Consider the following 13,463-nt stretch of genomic DNA (forward strand, 5'->3'; position numbering starts at 1 on the left):
AATGGCCCTGACGTAACCAGCTCCGACGCACAGTGCATAACAATGAGAGACGTTGTTGCTGACTGTTCGAAGACGAGGTCCCGCGTGCAGGTAAGCACGCGAGAGCGCGTTATCAGTCAGAATTTCGGCGTGATAAAAGCCAGCGCGTAGGAGGCCCTGCAGGGCTCGCCTCGGGTTTGGAGGTTAACCCCGCCGCCGACCTTCGCAGTCGCACGCAATTTTCATGATGTGATATTAAAAGTGGCAATTAACAGTGATTAGTCATCTAACTGGTTTTTAATTCTACGATCTTGTGAGACGGTAAATGTGTAACATCGTCTCGATCAGAGGTCACGCCGCGTAACGCATCGATCAGACCGTCACGTAACGCACTATCTCAGATCTTATTGACCCGTCATGACAAAAGAAGCGATGGATCTACGCGAGAGCCGTGTCAGGAAGCGTCAGTCGTGCCGAGAGTTTTGGCACAGCCTGCCAGAGCGAATATCTAGGACGGTGGAACATGCCTTTTATCGGTAAGCTTTTTTTTTTTTTTCGTAATCCGCGAGGAAAAGGAAAACTTTGGAATTAATAATTAAGCAACTGTGACTGTCACTGTTTGCAGCCTTGGGGTACACATCGCTCGAAGCCCGTACAAGTGGATGCTCGGATGTCTCGCAGTGGTGCTGGTCTGTGTCCTGGGTCTCCTTCGTTTTCGTCAGGAAAAAAATCCTATTAAGCTCTGGGTACCACCAGATTCTGATTTCGTGATTGCTACTGAGTGGCTGATGACTCACTACCTGGAGGCTTTGCGAATCCAAACGTTTATCTTAACTGGAGATAATGTCTTGGAACAGCAAGCACTTATTAGGGTAATTAAATTACATTATGAATGATTTATTCCAATAGTTGATTCTCATTTGACATAGCTGATTATAATTCATTATTAGTAATTGAGAGAACATTTTGCGATTGTTGCAGTTAAATGAGATTACCAAGCAAATGATTTCAACTCAAACACCAGCTGAGAACATTTCTTGGACAGATGTTTGTATGAAGTAAGCATAAAATGCGTAATTTTCTTTAGAAGGTCGATTTTAATAAATACTTTACTACAGTTTTGCAAAACGTTTTACAGTAAGATGAAAACTAATTGTTGACGAGAAATATTTATTTGCAGAGTTCCTGTTATTTCTGGTCATATGTATAGGCAAAAAAGACAAAGCCTTCTCTTGGAAGATAGTTTCTTTGACGACGATCTCATGTCTACAGTTAATCAAACGTTCGAACCCGCCGTTCATGTTGATAGCAATCTATATTGTAGCGTAATTGAGAGCCTACCTATGGGCTGCTTGTTATTCAGTATTTTAGATATATGGAACTTTGATAGCGCTAAAATTGAAAAGGATTCCACAGAAGACATTATCACTAAAATAAATACGATAAAAGTGAGCCCTACATTGGGCCACCCTATGAACTTTAGCGAGCTCCTTGGAGATGTGACTTTAGACGAGAAAGGCAGGATTGTTGCTGCTGAGGCTATACGAACCGATCTGATGGTCCATGTCAGTTTTCTCAATTTGGATATGGATAAAATTGGAAATATTGCTGGGACTGCCGATTGGGTAAGGTGAGTTCATGTCAAGGTCTAAATCATACTTTTTTATAATTATCTTGACAATTGTCGAAATATTCTGATAAAGTTTTAAAATTTATTATAAATTAAGCTTTACTTTATTGAAAGTAAACTACAAATTTAAAAACAGAAAAAGTAAATCTCTATTAATAAAATTTAATATGATTTAGGCCTCTTTCATTATCATAACTTATCATATATTTATTTAAAGATAATCATTTAATAGATGAACAAATAACTTAATCTTGTTATTCATATCTTATCATTTAAAGTAAACGAATTTGGAAATGCGCAGAATGAGTGAGCGTGAGAGAGAGAGAGAGAGAGAGTGAACAAGAGAGACGCGACTGCAACCAGACGCGAATGCAAAAATATTATATAAATTGTGCTAATCAAAAGTATTAATTCTAATATTTATAATGTTGAATAATTTATTAAATTAATTAATTTTTATCTTTTATTAAATTAATTTATTTCTGTCTACATTATCAGTCATATACAATTTTTTTCGCTACATCTACAAATCACAATATTTTATTTTTATTCATAATACTGAATCTAATGCGTATAATGAACAAACAATAGTTTAAAATAAAAGCCAATCATTTATATCTAGGCAACAGAAGATGTATTAAAATGGGAATCAGCTTATTTAAAAAATATAGAGAATATTTCAAATCAGATGCAAAACGACAGTGATGTGAATGATTCCATGGCGCTTTATTACGAAGCTGGTCGAAGTTTCGGAGATATTACCGCGATATCAATGTTTCAAGACATGGATAAATTGATTATAGGTATTTTTTTGATGTTTCTATACGTCTTGATGATATTATCGAAGCAGAGTTGGGTCGAATGGCGGGTACGTATGATTATTGCAAGAGCAATTATTTTCGAATGATTTGATACTTTTATTTAGTAACAGTTATCGTTTTTTTGCAGTTCTGCCTCACCAGTACCGGTCTGTTATGCGTGGGTGCTGCATTCATACTCGCCGTGGGAATATGTTCTCTAATCGGAATTCCGTATGGTCCAGTGCATACGTCGCTGCCGTTTCTGCTTTTGGGTCTAGGAATAGATGATATTTTCGTAATTAACGCTTCTTGGAGAAAAATACATACCGACGAATTGAACTCGAATAAGCCATTAACCGAAAGAATCGGTCTTACATTAGGCCATGCCGGTTCCGCTATCAGTATTACCTCGCTTACCGATGTCGTGGCATTCATCATCGGTGCTTCGACAGTATGTAAAATAATAATCGTATGCATGAATAATGGTGATTATTGCAACTAAACCATAATTTTATTTTTATTATTTTTAATTACATGTACTTTTTTATCATATTTTAATTACATGTACTATTTACATTTAAATTACTATTTGAAAGATATCGTTATAATGATGTTTTTTTCTAGATATTACCTTCGCTTCAGTCATTTTGTATTTATGCTGCAGTGGGTGTATTTGTGACATTTTTATTACAAATTACGTTTTTTATTGCCTGCTTTACTTTGGACGCTAAAAGAATAGAACGAAAAAGAAATGGGATGATACCGTGTATCGTACATGAAACTTTTACGCCAAAGTCATCGAACATAAGAACTGGAATATCTTGCAGATTTATTGACTTTCTATATTCGAGGGTAGTATTGACTACGCCTGGAAAAATAATTACAGTATTAATTACTATTGTAACGATGTCTATAAGTATTATGGGTTTGCTTCAATTGCAACAATGGTTTGATCCAAGGTGGTTGTTACCGAAAGATTCATATTTGTCCCAATATATAGCTGTGTTGAATGAAGCATTTCCGAATCATGGACAAGAGGCTTTCGTACTTATGGGAGATGATATCGATTACGCCTCTGAGTTTCCTAAAATAATATCTTTGACGGAACGTTTGGAGAATGCATCTTTCGTGCAGAACATAGAACCCTGGCCGATCAATTTCGCCAAATTTGTGTCAACGTATTATGCTACAGGTGATTTTTTGTAACATTTATTATTATTAACATTTGTTTGATAAATCATATCGAACTTGCCGATTAACTGAATATTTTTCTTTTACTTAGATTTAAAGACTACAAGAGTGACAAATGACAAATTTAATTTTTACTTATCGAAATTTCTTGTTAGTCGAAGCGGTGGTAAATATCAGAGAAATTTCTTTTTCACCGAGAAGTTCAAGTGCGGCACCAATGCCCCACGAATTGTAGTGGCAACTATTGATTTCAACTTTAGACGATTTGAAGCTCCTTACGAATGGGTCCCGGCAATGGACAATAGTAAACTCTTTATGAAAGAAGCACAAATTCATGGATATGCAACGGTCTGGTGTAAAATGTTCGCAACATGGACCACCGATAAATTAATTAGTCAAGAAGTAATACGAAATATCATCCTGGCATTAGTTTGTGTGATGGGGACTACAGCATTTCTCATCGCCGAAGTACAAACTTGTTGTTGGATCTTGCTTTGTGTGCTTCTCACGTTGTTAAATGTTTGCGGTTTCATGTATTTCTGGGGACTTACAATAGATATAGTGTCCTGCATTGGTGAGTACATTTTGTGCATTGTATGTACTTTGTTTCCGCGATCTTTTTTTCGATTGTTCTAAAAAAAGTCAAGCAATTTCTTTTCAATTAAGTAAGAATTTTTTACAGGTCTCGAGCTTGCCATCGGTTTAAGTGTAGATTACGCAGCACACGTAGCTCATGCTTTCCTGAATGCTGAAGCGCGAGAAGATGATGATAATGCTCGCAGAACTCGCACATTAATTGCTGTTAGACATATCGGTGCAGCGGTCGCATATGGTGCTGGTTCAACGTTTCTCGCCGTTTCGATGCTGGGTTTATCGTCGTCCTACGTGTTCATCGCTTTTTTCCGGATATTCTATTTAGTAATTTTATTTGGACTCTGGCATGGGTTGATCCTTTTACCGGTAGTGTTGAGCACTATCGGGCCACAAAGCTTACGTGTGATACGGCAACCGGAACCAATGTCCGAAAAGTCCATTGCTATAATTGACGATGAAGATTGAAACAGATGCACAGTTGGTTCAGGCAATTTCGTTTCTTTATCAATAATATTTATTTTTGGTTCAATAAACATACAAAATTATTACACTATCCGTACTATTAATCACACATTTATACAAAAATAATAATTAATAATAATAATGATACTAATACGTTCGGTATAACTTAAAAACGGCATTATTTATAGATTTTTATTTGTATATATATATATATATAATATATATTAAGATTAAAAAATTAAGAAATATTAAAAAACAAGTACAAAATAATGTAGCAAGATTGATATAGATTTATTACCAAATATCATCGATCGGAAAGGAACATGACTATTATAAACGTAACGTAATCATGTTTTGTTGAATGCGTTTATCTTTTACGTATAATCATAATTAATATTTACGACGTAAAAATGAGCGGCGAGGGAGCAACCTCGGAATTGATTGGCAGACTCCCTCCGCTGCCTCTCTCAGTCTTGCACAATCCACCTAACATTCATTCGACCATTCGTTTCTTGCAGTCTCGTCTCCTCTGTTTCTTTTTCAAATTGTTCCTCTTCATCTCTTGCAGTTCAACCCGACGGAATTCTGATTGACGGGCAACACAGAGGAAAACGGAGCGAACAACTTGGATAAGACGCGTAAAAAGACGGGAATGTGATAGACGCGCAGACGTTCATACTCGTTCATGCACCAACATACATCGGAAACGCTCTCGGAGGCGCGCACGTTGTCTCCGCATTCAGACACACGACGGTAGTTAGACTGCCGGGGCAGCAAGCCACGCATGAACGATACGATGATTAAGTTATTACACATCTTAGTTAAGTCGAATTTTACAAATCGGGATTCGTATATTCCATAATTGGTGAGGAACCATCGATACAATAATCATAATCATAATAATCATAATAATCCGTAATATGTACTTAGCAAAACGTGTGCCGATCGGTAATCGTGGTGAATGACGCGTGATGTGAGCACAGTTAGTTGCGTTAAAAGACGGGGGTGTCGAGGTACCGGAGAAGAGTCGGAGGACGAAGGACGGCGAGGATTCACAACGGGTTGATACACGGCCGGGGATGTGACGCGGCAGGGTGAAGGGAGGCTGAACTCGAGGACGACGGTGACCGAGGAGGGCGTTTGGGCAGTGTGAGGGAATCTGCTCGCCGGGATTTCAAGGTACACGCGCTTAAGGGGTACACCGTGGGAAAGACACTCAGGGCAGACAGACATCGACATAGAGACTAGGCTACCGACTATACGTTAATATCTATCTAAACGTTTAATTAGCATACGCACCGCGTACACGTCTGGTACGCCTGGCACCTCCGCTCGCATTTTGCGCGCAGTCGATTTTCGCGTGGGGCGCGTCAGAAGCACTCTCGCCAAGTTTCGTTCTCCGTTTTTAATCCTTTTTTTTTTTTCTTCTCTCTCTCTCTCTCTTCTTTTCGGCTTTTTTATTATCGTTTTATTATAATCAGCGGTCACGTCGTAGTCGTGTCTTTCTCCTTTCTTTCCTTTTTAATAGTAAATGCTATGTAGTCTTTATTACTCAAGCTTATGCCCAAAAATCTACCAGAGGCACTTTGGGTTTATTAGTACCATTTGAAGTCGGCGTGCGTGGGGGAGGGTAACCGCACGCCCCGTTCTTTCGTGCGCGGAACAGCGGGCGAGCACGCGCCTCACCCTTAAAAAGACAATCGTTCCCGGCTGACCCGTTATCATTTAATTTTACCATTTCTCGCTTCTTCTTTTCTGCTATGATTGTTACCCTGTTCGGCGCGTAGATTCCATTGTGTTAATCATTTTTCGGTTCTCCACCCCGCCCTCCCCCAATTCCTTTTCCAATAAGCTTACCAACAACTCCGTGTCTTTCACCCGCTTCCTTACCTTTCCACCACGGTCTTCCGATGTTTTTTGAGCAATAAATACTTTCTCCACGTATAACTGCACATTGAATTGACGCACAGGACACATATACACGTGCACACACGTCGGGCAGTCGTCATTCGCTACCAGCCGTACGCATTGGCAGAACGTCGCTTAAAACGCAAGGGCTGCGAGCTCGAAAAAAAACTTCCCGTTTCGCATCAATAGCTCTTCCTTCTCCCTCGTGTAAAATCGTGCCGGAATAAAACATTCTGCAAATCGGATTTGCTGCTCGGCTTACAAAGAACGTGCCGCGACTTGGCTGTTTTGTGCGTTAATACGAAAGAAGCAACTATTGATCGAACTTCGTTCATCGATGCGGCGGCCCTTCGGTAATATCGGCTCAGATACAAGATCAAACGCGCCTTTTTTTTTTTTTCAGTACTGCGCAATGCTTCCGACTCTTGACCAAGCACCCATTCACTCGCGTGGCTCACTCTCACACACACCAATATGGCTACATCCACAGAGTTAATGTTACGCTTTTAATTAATGATTATCAATTCAATATCAATTCAATATTAATGTATTACAATAAGACAATACTCAACAGTGATCGTTATTCATTATATATTACAATAATTAAGAGTGACAACAACATGACGACGGAGGCGTTGAAGCATTACAAGGGAGAAAGAGAGAGAGAGAGAGAGAGATAGAGAGAGAAATACAGGTAGATAGACGAAGAGTTTTGAAAGTGGTGTGAATTCTAGGAGCGGGAAGATTAGGGAGACGTTTCGATGACGGACATGCTACAAAGTAGTATGAGAAGAGAGGAAATTGGGGGATAACGACGGACGAAAGGACGTAGCGGGAAAGGGGTCGGGGTTTATCAATGATTATGGAACAGCGACAATGACATCGGTGATGGATGCACGACGACAGGAATGAACGATTAAATGGCGAAATGGAATAATGAGCCGCGGAGACCAAAGAGGGGAAGCACGCACACTCAACACAACCGTCACATCGAGCTGGCCTCGCGCGCGGCCATAGTCCATAGATTAATTACTTACTAGCTAATACACAGTCTGTCTCCGTTGCGCGGATGACTTTTTTTCCTCCCTTTTTTTTTTCTTTTTCCTTCTCGAGCGCCGTGCAAGTATACGTAATATTTTAAGTGCGCACGTGCGTGCGGTACGACGGCTGCCGAGTTACGTGGTGCACCAGCGCGCTGGCAAGCGTGCGAGCGAGTGAGACTTCCTTGGATCTTCGTTTTTTTTCATGTGACAAAGTTATGGCAAAATATAACTCGGCGCGAGATACCGTTCTACCTACTCACACGCGCGCATCCTTATCGGATACTAGATATACGCACACGCGCACGCAGGCATGCTTGCGCCAGTATAAAGTGTATATATGTACACATATACATACGACATACCATCCATACATATATATATATATAATATATCCATATATCGTTTAATTATTTCATCGTTATCGATAATTATCATTATCTCTTAAAATTCGTCAGTTCTCGTAATTCAAAAAATTTCAGCTAGAGTAGCGGTGGATGGAAATGTTTCTTCGTTAAAAATCGCCAGATCACCGAGATCACCGGCGCCGGCGATCGACCGTTTCTTCCTTACATTTTTAAACACATTTACAAAGTATCGATCGATATCACGGCGGATTCCCTCACTCGCGCCTCCCTTATCACTAACATGTGTTACATTTATTATTTTTTTTTTTTTCTTTAAATTATTACTCGCGGTGCAAACGGGCGTGCGATCACCGCGCAGCGAGGGAAACGCTCCTCTCGCCCCGCCGTTGCACTCGACTCGACTCGTCGAGGCGTGATCGTACATTTAATATCCTATTACAATTATTCATGATTTTTGATATCTTATGTACAATTATGCGCGCACGCAGCAATGTGCTTATGATTATGGCCACACCTACGAACTGGCGACCTCTGAGAAGACTTCCTCGACACATACTTTTAACACTTAATTCTTTAATTAATTCCCAGTTTAACTCGCGACGTTTTTCCTTTTAGTCCCCCGTCGGAATAGCTTGAAAGTTCACTCGCGATTCGCGTTAAGCTGAGAAAACTGGCTTTTGCACGGATCCTGAGATAATCGATTTCAAGGTAGGCCAGTTCCCTTCGTTCGCGCCGTTGATAATTATGCCGGATCGCGATTGACCGCTCAGCAGGGTAACTCTTGACGAGCAGACTTCGTCATGTGCTTCATGGAGTTCATGGTCATGCATCAGGGATTGTCCGCCCCCATTATATTGTGCACTTGCTCGAGTTTATACGCCAGTCTCTGTTTCTGCGAGAATTCGTCCTCCTCGAGCGTGACTATTAGTTGTTCGTTGTATTTACCCGCGTATGTATACAGTTCGTATAAAGCACAATTCGTATTAAACTCCGTTGTGTGCAACTGAAACAAAAGGGAACAGATATTGACGAAATCGTATCAAATAAATTTTTTTTGGGAAATTCGTGCACTATAAATATAGAAATAAATAAATACCCTTGATTCTTCGGCAAGCATGGCGTTCATGTCTTGATCGGATATGGCTGGCATGACTTTAATATCTGAATAGTAACGCTCTACCCAATCTTTGTACACTGGAATGTCTTTCGCATATAATAGTTTTGAACTCGGAGAGTCCTTACCTAAAAGTAACAGAAGATAAATCTTTACACATTTCTGAATCTTATTAATTAACACAGGTGCGTAAAATTTATAAAAAATACGTACCTAATCTATGGTCCGACGTCGAACAGCTATCCATAAATGTCTGCGCCACGACGGATAAACACGAGTCCACGATGTTGGACTTGTGTATATCGAAAATAAAATTCGGGTTCTTTATGAGATTAACCCAAAACCTAAGGGGAAGGGAATTACTCTTCCACGTGTGGACCACTTCCGGATCGGATATGCCGTGTTGCAAAGCTTGGTCGTCCATGAAATCGAACATGTACTTTATGGCGAGAGGTAATGCCGAGCCTCGATGAGCAGTGCTGAATATCGTCTCAAACAGATCGTCGACAAACTTCTGAAGCGTACCCTTGGTTGCCAGTAGCCTCGTCAAATAAATCTCCGAAACCATTTTGTTTCCGCGATCTCCTTCTTTCCGCGCGTCGGAATCGTGATGTTTAACAAGATGCCAAACTTTCATGCCGGCTTCAATATTCTGATTGAGCGGCGAAGTGGCGCGAGAAAGCGGAGGACTCGCCGAACTGAACTTACTAAGATTTAAAGTTTCGTACTTGTGCGATTTGTCTGTTTTCTCTGATAGAATCGAGAGGTTGTATATAGACGATTGCTTGGAGACTAAATTGAGCGACGCTGCGTCCGGTACCCTGTAATGATTCAAAGTGTTTCTTTTCTTCCACTCGCCTTCTGCCTTCGTTGTCGAGTCTTCGTCGTAGAGAATTAATCTACCGGATGCACCAGTTCGCCACTCTGCAACAATTCATTAGTGTAATATAAGAATCGTAGAATTTTTTATACAAAATTTAAATACACGCGAGAAATGTCTTACCGAGATCAAGATCCTCTTTCCGAGGCCTCTGACTGTACGAAGTCGCTCGGAAGATCGTATCCAATGCCTTCTCCTTCACTTGAGATATTGTATCGCAATCGAGAACCTTGACTGGCACGTTCTCCGTGTTAAAATCCAATCCGCCAACGAATACGGCTTGTTGGGATATCGAAACGAAGACCGTCTGAAATTGTAATAGAAATGTTATTACAGAGCATCGACTTATCTTCTGGGAGCCTCGACGTTTCTTTACCATTGGCTTGAAGTCAATAGATTGTCGGATCAATTTTTCTTCGGACAAGGAATACCGTGCTTCCGATGTAATCGCATCGACAGGACCCTTATCGACCTGCTGTTTCACTGCGCGAAATAGTACGTACAGCGGTTCACCAGCGCATTCTCTCATGAATTTGTACAAGAGAAACGTGAACCAAGCGGACAGCATTTTCTCGGCGACGCTCTCAGTTCTATAAAATAAATAAATCTCTTAAAATTGCAAATATAAAAATCGGACATTAATAATAAAGAATACAATGTGGTAAACTTACCGTCTGAGAAATAATTTCGGATGACTTTTGCCTTCTGTGCACTTCTCAATAAGATCTGCCAGTAAAGTTTTCAAAATGTCGGTGCAGTATTCCATTTTACTCTGCAGTGTAACCATAATCAAGCTGGCAACGTTAACGCGATCTCTCATCGAAAAGTAACGATTGCTTTCAAGCGTCCGTACAAACAACAATAAGAAAGTTTTATTCATTATTAATTGGCCGAATAAACGTAATCCTTTCTCTTTTCGTGCGAGCTCTGGCCTGTCCCACTGCAGTACCGGGCTATTGTCGTCACTGGGGAATAATATCATCATTGCGTACGTGCGATAATCGAGGAAAGGTATACCGCCACTGGTGAGATCCCCTGTTAAATCAGTCATTTCCGTTTGCAGTTCGGCAAAGGCTTCTTTGCACTCAGCTGCGACGCGCAGCTCCAAAATATCCATTTGCTCTTGCATATTTTTCAGCACGCGATTGCTTTCTGTAGATTTTCTGCGATAAGCGATGAGGAACCCTACGAATACTAATAGTATGACCACGATGGCGGCGATCACGCCGAAGAGCGCGGGCTTCGACAAAGGTCCGTTCAGTCCAGCTGGCATTGCATAGCTAAGTTTCCCAATATTATAACGAAGCGTTCCACCAACTATTAGTACTACCTCGGGCAGTTCTTGCTTATTCGGCAGACCTTGAGCGTCGATAGCCGGTGGCTGCGTTAAGGGGGGCCGGCAGGTGAGTTGTTGCCGCGACAAAGACGTGACGTTGCAGAAAGCGTTACCGATTTGCACGACCACATCGGATTCTTGGCAGGCTCGGTCAAGATGTTGCCCATTGATAGTTAGATAGTCGCTTTTATAATATTTGACCTCTTCGTCGAAGACTTCATAGAATGGATTTGGATACAGAAGGAAATGGTTGAAGCCGTGTTGCGAGAGATTTTGCACGCCGGTGACGTTGTCCATGCGGAAACCGTATTCTAAAGAAAGTGGTCGTTCGGCATCCAGCATCACGTTGTCAGACACTTCGATGGTCGGCGATTTGCACACCATATTTTCCTGACTGTGCACCTCGCACTGCGATACGAACATCTTCTCGTCGTAGTAGACGTACATTTGTGGGCTCTGTATATAGCCGAGATTCTTGCCGGTCACGGAGATCTTTATTCCGCCTGACGGAATTCCCTTTGGAACCTTCATCTGACCAGCTACGCCACTCTCCACGCTCTCGATTGTCGGATCGTCGACGTATTCGAACCTGCCGTCGTACAATCGCTTACCACCATCGAATGACATCTTCAACGTGCCATTCCGTTTTCGATCGCTCGGACTCGTCATGCAAAGAGCCTCGTTCGGTTCGGCACTTATTATCGAGCAGGGTAACTCGTCGATATCGGCGTCAATGGTGCTACCGGCATTCATGTAATTACCGATTATCTTGATGGTAGTACCACCACTCAGAGGGCCGTATTTGGGTGATATCGATATAATTTGTGGATCTACAAATTCAAAATTGTAGTCTGATTCACCGCGAAAATCCTCGATCTTGACGATAACCGGCCCGCTTCTGACTACTTTCGTGCCAGGTCCGTCGACTCGACAAACAATTTGCTTCGTTCGAATATAAAGCTCCTCGTAAGGCAGGCATCGCATACCAGCCACGGTAACGCCGTTAACTATATCCTGCAATGATAAATTAATTACATATTTAAAAAATACATTTAATCTAAATTAATAAATAAAAAATGGAGCTGACTATATTTTGTTACGATAAGAAATGCTAGATAAATCAAATTACGTATGTCATACCTTGAACGTCTTGCCAAGATTGATGCCGCGAATCGTCACGTTGGTGTTGCCTTCCCAAGGGCCCATAATTGGCTCAAACGATTTTATCTCCGGATTCGGGCAAGTCTGGTTACTATTCAGCCACATGCCCGTGCCGCGGTCGCACTGATCCTTCACCTCGCACCTGTCCGAGCTCTGGCACCAGCCGCAACCGTACTTGGTTGGCAGGGCCAAGCACATGCCGCAGTTGTCCGCCATATCGCGGCAACGGTATATCACAAGGTGTATATTGTCCGGATTATCCAAGGGCTTGGAACCGCCCCAGATTACTGCAAAAGGTACCGTAATGTTCGGCGCGCGAGAGGTATAAGAGAACTCCGTTTCCTCGCAGTAGATCGTGTCAGCCAGCAGACGAGCGTTCACGCTCGTCACGCGACCCTCGATGTTGAATTGGCACACAAACCGCGTTTGTATGATGAATTGCTGAAAATTGCATAAAACGTACATATTATTTTTCAACGAATTCAATAAATTGAGTGTAAAATGAGTTAACGTCAGCACAGGGCTGAAGAGTGTTGAACAAATCTACTATTTTAGAAATTAAACTTGAAAGTCTGCGACGTTTAACAGTTTCACAAAAAAATTGTAAAACAAAAATGTATTGACAATTAGCATCTAGTGGTGTAATATTTTTTACGTACCCCAATGATATGCACTTTAACTCGTATTGCCTTTTTGATACCGGAAGACACGAGGATCTCTTGAGATTCGGTGGCGTTTATAGTAGGGCAAAAACCTGGCCCGCTTCTATAGCTTGGTCCCATTCGCTGCAAGAATACACACAAGGTAAGGAGACAGTTAATATTTTTACTTAAAACTATCATTAAAACGATTTAAAATTTCTACGTAGATAAATTTAGAATTTTCGCCTTCGGATTTAATATTGCCCGTGCCTTCTCCTGTTTCAATAAAGCACAATTACATAACTTAACGTGCAATTACCGTGTCTATTCGAATTTTCTCCCATTTGATTATTGTCGAC

General features: G+C 41.2%; 2 protein-coding genes across 2 annotated transcripts in view; one reads left to right on the forward strand and one right to left on the reverse strand.

The window, feature by feature from the left end:
• The first annotated feature begins 21 nt into the window (after positions 1–21).
• LOC139108676 (patched domain-containing protein 3) lies at positions 22–4,926 on the forward strand. Its single transcript, XM_070667166.1, has 9 exons — positions 22–515; positions 605–851; positions 961–1,037; positions 1,160–1,604; positions 2,232–2,477; positions 2,558–2,860; positions 3,034–3,601; positions 3,692–4,174; positions 4,283–4,926. The coding sequence occupies exons 1-9, from the start codon at positions 397–399 to the stop codon at positions 4,657–4,659; spliced, it is 2,865 nt and encodes a 954-aa protein (XP_070523267.1). The 5' UTR covers positions 22–396; the 3' UTR covers positions 4,660–4,926.
• Positions 4,927–6,664: 1,738 nt separating this feature from the next.
• Positions 6,665–13,463, reverse strand: part of Plexa (plexin A) — a 192,963-nt gene continuing 186,164 nt past the window's right edge. The window contains exons 4-11 of the mRNA XM_070667156.1: positions 13,123–13,248; positions 12,443–12,904; positions 10,638–12,316; positions 10,343–10,556; positions 10,090–10,273; positions 9,300–10,010; positions 9,069–9,214; positions 6,665–8,975 (exon numbers count right to left, since the gene is read on the reverse strand). Coding sequence (XP_070523257.1) covers positions 8,802–8,975; positions 9,069–9,214; positions 9,300–10,010; positions 10,090–10,273; positions 10,343–10,556; positions 10,638–12,316; positions 12,443–12,904; positions 13,123–13,248 — 3,696 coding nt within the window. The 3' untranslated portion in view covers positions 6,665–8,801. The remainder of the gene's footprint in view (positions 8,976–9,068; positions 9,215–9,299; positions 10,011–10,089; positions 10,274–10,342; positions 10,557–10,637; positions 12,317–12,442; positions 12,905–13,122; positions 13,249–13,463) is intronic.

Source organism: Cardiocondyla obscurior, linkage group LG15, assembly GCF_019399895.1.
Source record: "Cardiocondyla obscurior isolate alpha-2009 linkage group LG15, Cobs3.1, whole genome shotgun sequence".
NCBI classification, from domain to species: domain Eukaryota; kingdom Metazoa; phylum Arthropoda; class Insecta; order Hymenoptera; family Formicidae; genus Cardiocondyla; species Cardiocondyla obscurior.